General features: G+C 37.4%; 2 protein-coding genes and 3 non-coding genes across 5 annotated transcripts in view; 3 read left to right on the top strand and 2 right to left on the bottom strand.

Annotated features, from left to right (window-relative positions):
* LOC136240094 (uncharacterized) overlaps positions 1-12,124 on the bottom strand; it is a 34,518-nt gene that overhangs the window by 5,122 nt on the left and 17,272 nt on the right. The gene's annotated exons all lie outside the window — the stretch shown is intronic.
* Trnav-cac (transfer RNA valine (anticodon CAC)) lies at positions 942-1,014 on the top strand. Its single transcript has one exon. It is a non-coding gene; the product is annotated as a tRNA-Val (tRNA).
* Positions 1,837-2,190, bottom strand: LOC136239910 (fibrinogen C domain-containing protein 1-like). Its single transcript, XM_066030653.1, has one exon. The coding sequence runs from the start codon at positions 2,188-2,190 to the stop codon at positions 1,837-1,839; it is 354 nt and encodes a 117-aa protein (XP_065886725.1).
* Trnam-cau (transfer RNA methionine (anticodon CAU)) lies at positions 5,066-5,139 on the top strand. The gene has a single exon. It is a non-coding gene; the product is annotated as a tRNA-Met (tRNA).
* Trnav-aac (transfer RNA valine (anticodon AAC)) lies at positions 6,390-6,462 on the top strand. Its single transcript has one exon. It is a non-coding gene; the product is annotated as a tRNA-Val (tRNA).

Raw genomic sequence — 12,124 nt, 5'->3', positions numbered from 1 at the left:
TTCATAACATGGTTGAAATTGCTAAAAGCAGACCTGGACTGCTGCTGTAACTGAAGTTTGTACTGACTGCAATTGTAATTTTGAAAAACAGGAGGTCCAAATACTGATTTTCAGTGGAGCCCTGTGAGGGAGCAAAGGAAGTAGAGTACAAAACAACTACAGGGGCAAAAATGCACACACCACACACACGCGCGCGCGCACGCAAAGCCGATACAAAGAAATAATCCTGCCAATATAATTTCTTTTTGATAACACTGCTGACACTAGCTTGTCAGTATACAAGAATAACCAGAAAATAATGGAAGAATACAGAATAATGGAATATTTAGAACCAGTGACCATAGGCAGATCTAGGAGACACTGCTGGGGGGGGGGGGGGGGGGGGGCAGGTTCGATCTAGGATTTTTCCAAAGGGGTGGCTGAGCTGAATGGGGGACATGGGTGATGCATGAAGAAGCATCTATAGCTAGTGTCTACAGTCAAATTATGGTATACATTAGTATTTGAAGCACACTAGCAATCCAACCCAGGGAGTCTGGGGGCATGCCCCCAGAAAATTTTTAAAAATTGGGCTATCTAGGACTGAATTTGAACAAGACAATGTCATTTTACTTTTAAGATTGATTCTCATGTCAACATTATGATGTTTTCACCTGTAGTTAAACATACAGTATTAATGAATCAGCTCCTCTTTGCATCTTTAATCTGTCTCAGAGGTGGAAACAGGAGTATCTATGTAGCAGCATACGTGGTTAAAAATTGATGTTGATGCTTTTAAAGACTATGATCAGATATTTTGTTATGTAGCCTTAAGCACCAAAACATAACTATATATAGCAGTATATAGTCTATATATAGTATAGTCTATGTATAGTCCATTTACTAGACAATAAGTACATATCATGAATTTTAGCAAGAAATTTCAGTTTTTGTAATGTGTAGTTCCTGTGGTGTAGTGGTTATCACATGAGTCTCACACACTCAAGGTCCCTGGTTCGATTCCAGGCAGAAACAGTGTTTTTTCCTTTTTTGTATGTGTGTTACAATCATTACATATACTGTTCTGCAAAAGTTATAAATTATAAATGTGACCCGCTGAGTGAAAACCTGACTTGTTTACATAATTCTGTTTTAGAGTTGAATGCCATTGAAATATATTTGGTAAAAAAAATGTGTGCTCCATAAATAATTTTTAATTGCTGCAGTAAACAGTGAAGGAAGACGTGAATTGCAATGTCTAATATACTGATGGATTCGCCTCTATGAATATCTTGTTTTGTTTCTGTATCGTGAAGCAAACATGAGTCATTTACGTTGTGGTAAAACATAACTTTATCGTCATCGTTTTAAAAGTTTGAACAGCCTTCTTTGCTTGATAGCATGGGTGTATCTATCCCAAAAACTATACCTTGATGAATGCCCTGGTTCATGGTTAATAGAAGGACACAAGTCCCAACTTCGTAGCCCGTTGCACTTGAGAATTATGATCGTTTAAATGACCTGTAGTTTTTTTTCCATGTAGGCACTGTGCAAATAAATTGTTTTGCTCTTCTTGTTGCCTATCGTAACTTCAAAAGCACTCACCAGAAAAGGCTGAAACTTTAACAGCCCATCAGTTTTTCTCTCTGGACAACAAAAAAGTCATAAAATGAAAATGTAAACAAGTTGGGTTTTGCTCAGCCGGTTACAAATGTGAAAACATACTTTAACATACTACTGCAAAGTCTAGTTATTTTCTATCTACAATGTTTTAGTATGCTGTTTTACCAAAAGTTATACTGCTAGCATTGCTTGGGGCGTATCTTTATGTCTATCATGTCAACCATGACAGGTTTTTCATTGTATGGCCATAGTGACACCTCTGGTGGACGGATTAATAGCATCACAAACATAGTACCACCATCCACACTTGCTTATTATAGCACATGTAAAATGAGCTTTATCAAAGTCATTATCACATGTACTGAACCTTGCACCATCATGCCCATCATAAAGACCCTTGAACACAGTTCCTTTATAGCCACCCACACTTAGTGGGTATTCTTCACTGGCACAGCCAACACTGAAATGATCATAGTGAAAGTATGTCCACGTCTTGTTATTGGCAAAACACTCCCATTGGCCAGTTTGTGTCATAGTGTGTATAGCCTTGAGGCCACCAGAAATCAGCTCTGAGGTCACCAAAACCATTTTCATAATCAACCCAAGATCTTGAGAAGCTTATCTGATTCATAGAGTTGTTTGTGTTGTGTTGCCATCCTCCATTATCAGTGTCCATGTCAGAGTAGACTTTATTAGAGGTAAAGGGACTTCCCCCTGTTATAGAGTAACACCAGAAGTCCGGAATCATCTTCCCTTGATCCCATAGCAACAAGGTCACAACAGTTTTTGTTGGCCAATTTGTACTGTTTTCCCAAGCTCTCACAGTTTGGGTTAATACTAGAGACTTGTCTTGTTATGAGTAGGATGAACAGGTACAACATCTTTGCTGATAAGACAAATGATCTTCTGAACGACTGGTCCGAATATGTACCTGCCCCTGTCAATGCAGTAGTCTGTAGTACATACCTGCTGAACATATTGTGTAATAATTACACATTTACAATAGATAGATTGGGTATAAAATGCTTTCATTTAACCCTTAAACCCACAGAGAACTTTGGGAAATGTGTGTTTACACAATATGGGTATGCATGACAGTACCACGTAGACATTTTATGTGATGAAAGTCACCTTTACAGACTATTACTAGTCCGTATACTATATAATATAGCAAAACACTTACAGGTGGCTGGATATAGAATTTTATAAAATCGCTAAAACTCAAATTATAGTCTCACTGCCTGACAGTCGCAAGGCTAGAGGCCAAACGAAGCAGCTCACAGCCACCATTTTACACCACAATAAGAAACTCACCAGTGGGATGTGCCTTTTGGGGTCCCGACAAGTGTAGGCCCTCTGCACCTTGTCTTTTCTTATATTTAGTAGAATGATGTAAATTTTGTAGCCATAGGACAGGTGTGCTTTGTGCAAGGCAATTAGACAGCTTCAGGGTGTAGCAGTGTAAAACTAAAACCCACAATCAATTCTCACTTGTAAGGGTATGTAACAGATTGTCAAACCTTGATGAACAGCAGATATGATTAAATTGTCAATGTTTCATTACTATAATTTTTGCACAAAGGTCTCTAAAGGACCTCAAAAGACATAACAATGTTTATGAAACCATTAAAGCGTATGGTACATCATTGATGGGAGTTTCCTCACCTAATTGGTGAGGATCACACAATTACAAGAATCACAAAAGTCAACATCAATATTTCAGTTGTGTGCTTAGCTCCAATGCATGCCATGTAGCGATAATGCATGCAGGCCAAGCAGACGTAGGATGTTAAACACAGTTTACTGGTCGTGATGAAATAATTGTGCAATATCTAATGGTGTTGCACCAGGTCTTGCCTTGTGAGAGAGGAGAATCATTCTCCATGAAACACTGGACCTTAAGCTTGTCTCTGAGACTCTGGCACTTGACTAGCATACTGACACTTGGCTTGAACAGGACATGTGGAAGTGCCTGACACATGGACGGTAATAACATGACCACTGCGGAATGGATCGATCTGTCTTTGACGATCGATCCATTCCGCAGTGGTGATGTATTAACAAAAGAGTAGTGGTCACTTCCATGTGGAGATCTGGTAAGCTCAGCAGTGGCAAAATTCACTATCCCTCAGAGAGCTGTAGAAAGCCAGGGTAAAAGCCGCCCATTGCAGGTATTTCTCCAGCAAAGAGAAAGGATACTTGCTGTCTCAATTGCATCTTTAAGGTGCAGAGCACTGCAATAGTAGTTGATTGAGAAGTTCTTTTCTTATTGACTTTTGTGCCCTCTTGATGCCGAGGCAGAGTAAGACATCCTCAGTTGGATCAGGAAAGTGTTTTTCTATGTGTTCAAGGCAAATCTCAGCAAGATATACGTACCTGATTGTGTTGTGGGACACCTTTTGGTGAGAGAGCAACAGAAGTATGAGCGTGTATAAGTGGTGAAACTAGCCTGATGTTTATGTGTTCACATAATTGTCGCAGTGCTTGAACCCCAGCTAGATCTATGCGGCATGTGGAAAGGGCTACTCCAAGTTGTTGATAATGATAGAGGAGTCTTTCAAGTAGTGGGCTGGCCATGTAGGGATAGTGTCCAGTCGTGGTGTTGCTTGCGGGGCTAAACATTGGAAGCATACCACCTGGTAATAAGACAGAACATCTGCTATGGAATTGTCTACACCTGCAAATGTGCATTATAATTATGACTTTGCAGGCAAAGGAGAGTTTGCCAATCAATGACAATAAGTGGTGCTTTATACACATGATGAGAGATCTGTCCTTCCAGTGCATAAATGCTAAGAAGATGCCGATCTTCTTGGTGTACAGGGATCAGCCTGAAAGCATTTTTCAGGTCAATCTTTGCCATAAGAGCTCCCTTAACCAGTTGGTTGACAAAGACAAATGGATGATCTACAGAACAGTTTGTAAGAGTGTATGTATCCGGGTTAATAAAGTCATTAATGCTTTGATATCTCAGTGCCAGCCACCATCATGCCTCAGAATTAGGCCTAAGCCATGGCAGCACACATTTGGCAGCAGAGGGTTGACATAAGGGCCTAGATATATGACCTTCGGCACATTCTGACCTGCGGCACAGTACAACATCTAACACTGCTGGCTTTTGGAATGCCGATGGAAGATTATTGCATGTATGTGCAAAGTGTGTTCCTTCATATCCTATGTGTGTAAGGTTGTGTATTAGTTGCCTGACAATGGATGTAAACAGAATTCATCCTCTAATTTATTTATTAACACAGGGGTGAAACGTTGTGTAGAGAGTGCCATTATCGTTCTTTATAAGAAGTGGCAAACTTTGTGTTGACATACTGTAACACCTGTATGTACAGTAAGTGTACCATTCTGGACACCTTGAGACCATGTTGAAGTTCCATTACTAGAGAGTTTGGTGTCCTGGTTACCCTGTATTGTAGTTTGTATACATTACATGATGTAGTTGTAAAGTGTAGTTCCTGTGGTGTAGTAGTTATCACATGAGTCTCATATACTCAACGTCCCTGGTTCGATTCCAGTGCAGGAACAGTTTTTTCATTGTTGTTACAATCAATTCACATTAAGATTGATCTGCAAAATCGCCGTTTGCTCACCACTACTGCAACAGACAAAGTCTAGTTATTTTCTATCTACAACGTTTTTATATGCTGTTTTACCAAAAGTTATACTACTAGCATTGCTTAGTGCATGTTTTTTTATCACATCAACCATGACAGGTTTTTCCTTGTTTGGCCATAGTGACACCTCACCTGGGTGTTCTTAGGATTAATAGAACCACAAACATAGTACCACCATCCACACTTGCTTGTTATGTCACATGTAAAATGAGCTTTATCAATGTCATTATCATATTTACTGAACTTTGCACACATCATGCCCATCATAAAGACCCTTGAACACAGTTCCTTTATAGCCACCCACACTGAGTGGGTATTCTTCATTGGTGTAGCCAACACTAAAATGATGATAGTGAAAGCTAGTATGTCCATGTCTTGTTATTGGCATAACAGAAGTCTGTTCTTATCTCCCATTGGCCATTTGTGTCATAGCGTGTATAGCCTTGAGGCCATACCAGAAATCAGCTCTGAGTTCACCAAAACCATTTTCATAATCAACCAAATTGCAAGATCTTGAGAAGCTTATCCAATTCATAGAGTTATTTGTGTTGTGTTGTATGACAGTCCATCCTCCATTATCAGTGTCCATGTCAGAGTAGACTTTATTAGAGGTAAAGGGACTTTCCCTGTTATAGAGTAAACACCAGACAGTCCCAAAGGCTCAGAATCATCCTCCCCTAATCCCATAGCAACAAAGTCACAACAGATTTTGATAGTAGGTTTGCCAGGCCCACATTTCAATTTGTACTGTTTTTCCAAGCTCTCACGGTTAATACTAGAGACTTGTCTTGTTATGAGTAGGATGAACAGCTAGGTACAGCATCTTTGCTGATAAGATTATCGATCTCTTTCCAACTGAATGACTGATCTGAATACATACCTGCTCCTCCAACTTTCTAGCACACTCAGCAATTGTATTCTAAATACAGTGGGGCTTTTATGGCAAATCACAAATTTATTTGTGTAATGACATGTGATATTTGCAATAAAGCCTGCTGTCTTCATTCTCAATTATCTAAAACATTCTTCAATAGTTTATAGGTGTAGCATATTGTAAACAACAAGTGGGCTTGATTTGATTCTTCCATAGCAACAACTAAAGCACAAATTTTCTACACATCAAAGTTTAAAGCACAAAATATTGGCTTGTTGTGATATGCTGTTCCTGTAGTGTAGTGGCTATCACGTGAGTTTAACACACTCAAGGTCCCTGGTTCAATTCCAGGCAGGAACGCTTTTTTTGTTTAATTTCATAACACTTTAAAAACAAAGATGGTTAATGCTCTGTGAGATTTGATTATGAGTTTTACCTTATTCTGGAGTTTTTTTTATTATGAGTTTTAGTTTATTTTGCAGTTTCTTTGATTGTGGATTTTAGTTTACTCTGCAATTTGTGGTGTGGATTCTGCTTTATTCCACTCGTGCTAATTAAAGCACTGCTGCAATTGCAATGTGAAAAAATGGACGAGGACGTGGTCTTGTGCTGTATTAGTCTCTACGCTTCCAGCCAAGCTGGTATGAAGGAAAAGTGAAGGTCTTTCAAATGATATTTTTGGTCAGATTTTCATGATCAGTACTATACAGTCCTACCATATTGTATGATAAACATCACAAAATATGAATTGCACAACCAGACGAGTCCGTGTGCATGCAGATATGTACAACAATTTTCCAATCATTTTAAGCCTTGTTTATATAACCAACACTCTGTATCTATGTTAATTCATTTTTGTACAGATCAGGCTTTACAGGTTCCTGTATCACTAGTAGCTAATCACCATTCGAATTTGCGTTGGTTGGACCATCCAAACTAAACGCCCGGTCTCAAATAAAAGCCCTATACGTTTACAGGCCGGGTCAAAAATGATGGGAAGGAAACAAAAACCCAGGCTTTTATACGAGGAAACACGGTATAGTTATAGTTATGATTTACATATGAGACTGTTCTATTAGAATATCGTACATGGCTAGGGTAACTGCTTTATTTACGTAGCTCAGGTGGGCCTCTGAGCTACATAACAGATCAGAGATGTATACCTTGCTTTCCCTATGGTATTAATGAGAGAGTGAGTTAGGTGTTCTTTCAAAACAAAAGTACATTTTCTTGAAGTTTACATGCAGCCCTATTTAAAGATCTACTGAGCTCTAGTGAATTTCAATGTTTGCTGGTTTTGTATTACAATTATTGAGACTAGCCAGTAGTGAACTAGTGAACTCCAGGTGAGCCTACACTGTCATCTGGTACAGCCTTTCCCATTTAGTCCAAATTTTTAATAACAATAATTAATTTGAGAAAATTTAGCTAGCTTGCACAACCCATAATACCTGCATAACAAAAAAGTGTACATGGTTTGTATTACAACTGAAGGTTTTACTTTGTGTACACTGTGTACACATATATGTGTGTAATTGTGTGGCTTTGTTTATAACCAATATGCTGAAACTTCACATCTGCATAGACAAACAAGAGATGGTCATATCCAAAAGCTGGTGTCCATTCAGATCATTAGGCCATTTCAACTAAATTTTATGTTTCTCGGGTGAAATCAGCCAAATAAAGGTCGGTATGTCGGTAAAATTGAAATATTCAATTTTGCCAGCTGAAGAGTGATTTTGCAAGTCAATGGTGGCTAAGCTACATTACTGTTGCTGTATCACTTGTGAGTAGGCAGCTATATGGTGAAGTGTTACTTATTTTTTGAGAGCTTAAAGGTAAATTTGTAACTCCTTTGTGGCATTATCACTCTCTGCAAGGTGATCACACAATTAACATACTTATTTTATGCTGAAAAATATAGGGTCGGTCGGGCCCAAGAAACAAAAGATTTAGTTGAAGTGGCCTTAGCTTGCAATGTTAAAAAGAAAGGATGGAGGGTCAAGGTATACAAAGCCATATACTGTATCTATTGGATTGTGCCTGTACTTCTTTCACTGAAATATTGGCTCCACTGGAACACATTTTGAAAGATTTTCTGATTGCACTTGTAAATTTGAAATATATTTGTGCTACAGTATTTAAGCAAAAACAAAGATTTTGAATATGCATGCTTGTGTGGTTTCCTGACTAGGACTTATAACCTAGTTTTAAAGTTTCCAAACATTCCCTAAGGCAATGGTTTTGATGTGGCACTATATCTCAAATGATTCAGAATACCTTAGTCAACTTCACAGAAAGTTTGGTGCTTTTATCATAAAGTGAACGATTTCATCAAAATTTGTCACTTAGCTACCCTACTATAGTGGATTTTGTCTTCCAAGAATCAGTGAGCCATCATACAAGTTAAATTATTTGTTGACAATACCACGAATACTCTTTATTGTATCCCTAATGGGCCATTACCCTATAGTGTGGTTTTAATACTATGTACTAAGTGCTTACAAAAAAAAACAACTCCATTTTACAATGTAACGTTTCCACGAATTCCATTTAGTTGGTTCCAAATAAGGGTACCCATTAACAGTAAAGTTAAAGGGAGAGACAATAACTAGACCACACTAAGACACTGGAACTAGAAGCACTTGATAAGTGCAACCTTGACTCAGAATTTGATCACATTAATGTCATTCAATCCAGAGTAGTTCCATGCAGTGTCTGATCTGTTAACTGTTTACTCTTCTGTCAACAAGTTTCCTACCAATAAAATGGAAATTCTTGGAATACATAATACACTGTAAATTAGTTATAACCAATCATAAGCAATTACGAAATTATACCACAGGATGATGCCTCCACCATATGAATTTGGTAAAAGCACTTTGAGTGTGTGTAGTATTGTCAACTGATTCTTGAAAGACAATAGTTCCTAGCTCAGCAGGATATATAGCGCATGACCCCAAAGGATTTGCCTGCACGATTTGTTTAGTACTACGTACGATTCTGCTGAAAAGGCCAAATTTAGTGAATGTGTATATTATCAGTAGATGGCATAGCATTCTGTATTACAAACAAGTTATAATACAGTTTGGTATATAATTCAACATGTCAGCATGTATTACACAAGCTCCAACACATCAGTACATGCACATATTCATGTAAACACATTAGCATACCAATATCAATAGTGTATGATCTGTGTGGCTGTAAAGTGCGCATGTTAATATATTGAACTCCACACTAAGCTGTACCGTATGCATAAAAGTACAAGTACATAAAACACAAAAATTTGGGTGAGATCATATCACACAAGAATGTATATCTATACCAGTAAGTAGTAACATGACCTCATTGTATGACACCTGTATCCATGCAGTTTTCCTTGAAAATGCATTGGTACAATAACACAATACATGATATTGTGTTTTACTTGGTGAGGTCATGGTGCTTGTTACCACATAATATAGGCATTGTTATTAATGGAGTTGCTAGCAGTATTCATGCCACATATCTATCACTAACACACTATATGGAAAAGAATAGAACTTCAAAGCAGTACCTAAAGTGAATACTATTGAAACACATTTGACAGGTGTGCATACAATGCCACAAGTGTGAATGCTTCTTTGGATAACCATTTGTACATGACATGACCATATATGGTAAGAGACCAATTAGTATACCACTAACTGAATGATCCTTTGATCTTTTTACAAAAGACAGCATTGAGTCATAATGGTAGGCCATCGATGACGTACAGTATGTAATACATTCTCATATTGTTCACTATAGCATTGCAGGCATTCCTACAAAATTATAATGCTTTGATGAGGAAAATCTATCAGTATTTTTACACAACAGTTCTGTATTTATTCCTTTGACATACTTCAATTGAATGAAGCTGACTTTGAAAAAGACTGGACTTGGGTGTTTGGACTACATCATTTTTGAAGTTTTCCTTGCATTGTAATAAAGCTGTTGCCTAAAAATTCTGTGAATGCTTAAAGATATAAAGATTTATAAAGAAATGTTTTTTTGTACAAAGCTTATGTAAGACCTCATTGTTTCCAACTTTGGTGCCCATACTTAGCCATATATATAAGGATATTGATACCCTACACTGAGAGAGGAGCAACTAATCTTGTAGCTGCTCTAGCTAATCTGCCATATTAGTCCGGACTGAAAGAACTTGGAATTTATTCTTTTATTGCCGAAGACAACATGGCAACCTCATATTAACTATGAATGGTTACTATGATATTAACTGGTCAAACTTATTTACACTTAACCCACATAAGAGGGCAACATCTGAAACTCTATAAACAGTGATGTAGATTGCAACTAAGAGCCAACTTTTTTACCCGGAGAATTATAAATCATTGGAACTGTTTACCAGCCACAGTGGTTTCAGCACCCACCATATCAGACTTTAAAAAGATCACTTGTGTCTAAACTTCTGTTTTAGTATCAGTATGTACGTATGTATATCCATTAAACTAATATAAATAGCTAATAATAATATCGGAATTGTATGGCATGCTACATTGTTTTAAGTATATAAACACCTGCAATGACTTCACAAGCATACCTCATACATGATGACCAGAGGAGGTTGGACTCGCTTTAAGTGCCACTAAAACAAATTACACAAAGTTCGTCTGTTGAGGAGGTTAATACATTGATATTAGTATATAACTCACTGAATAATCATTGTTTTGTTAATAGAATGCGTACTTGAAGACTGGTGAAGTAGTGTACACCAAACCACAACTTATTACCGTATAGCCTAAATATTTCGAGGTTGAGCAATGTTGCTAAAAATAAAATTTTCGTGGAGTTTGCAAACATTCCCAAAATGTATTAGACTACATGGAGGTCTAAATATTTCAAGAATAAAATTTTTGCTGGTAACTCCCAAAACCGAGAAATCAGCGAAAATTTCCCCCCTCAAAATATTTAGGCTATACGGTAGTTTAACCCAGAATTCAAGCGCCGATTACAAAACAAAGTACATTGCCTTGAAGCAGACGTGAAAGACAATCCGAATATCTAATGATGCCCAGCGATCCTCAATGTTTTTTCAGTTTCATATTGCAACTATTGAGGATCACGTGAAATACCAAATCAAACAATGCAATTAAGGTTGTATAGCTCACGTGAACGCGTCCAACCTCCTCTGCATGATGACAATACAAATGTAGGGAAGCCATACTAACTTGATATACTACAAAAGCTTATATCTTTTTATTATCAATTTTTGTCAATGACAGGGGTCACACAAAAGGCATAAGCCTGTACAGGGTGCTTCCCCCAAAAATTTACATACAACATACAACTATACCAAACAAACAGCTGCAAAAACAAAAAAACACACAAACGATAAGATTAAAGTTACAGATAATTAATTAGAGTTTAAAACAAAAAACATAATTCAGTTTTAGCTTAAAATGATTAACAGAAGTTGTCCACACATCGAAAGGGATTGAATTCCACATAAATATGGAATTGACAAAAAATGAATGGCGGAAATCATTGATGGAGGAGGGTAAACAACGAATTGTCAAAGGGTGAGAGCAGGTTGATAGATCATTTATTTGATAATAATCAGAAAACTTGATTGGAGTAAGTTTATTTAAAATAGTGTATAATATTGTAACACAAGCATGCGTCTCTGCTCCAAAGATGGCCATTCAAGCTCCCTCAAACATTCATCACTGGATTTAGTCCACTGAAAAGTTAAAGAACTTTTTATCCACTTTGCAGCTCTATGTTGTGCAGTGTAGAGAGTCCATACAACATTACAATATTCAAGACAAGGCCTAACAAGAGCTAGATAAGCTGTTGCTTTAGCTCTGTCTGTGCATCCATACATAGTTCTTCACAAACGATTTAGAGATATATATGGAATGTGCATGAATCAGTATAAATAGGCCAGGAACACTACATATCCATGCTCAGTAAAGTATTGGCTATGGCTAGCAATCATGATTGTATTTCTGATGGACACAACATGTACACTAAT

This window comes from Dysidea avara, chromosome 12 (assembly GCF_963678975.1).
Source record: "Dysidea avara chromosome 12, odDysAvar1.4, whole genome shotgun sequence".
Lineage (NCBI taxonomy): Eukaryota > Metazoa > Porifera > Demospongiae > Dictyoceratida > Dysideidae > Dysidea > Dysidea avara.
This window is presented reverse-complemented; position numbering and strand designations above follow the sequence as displayed.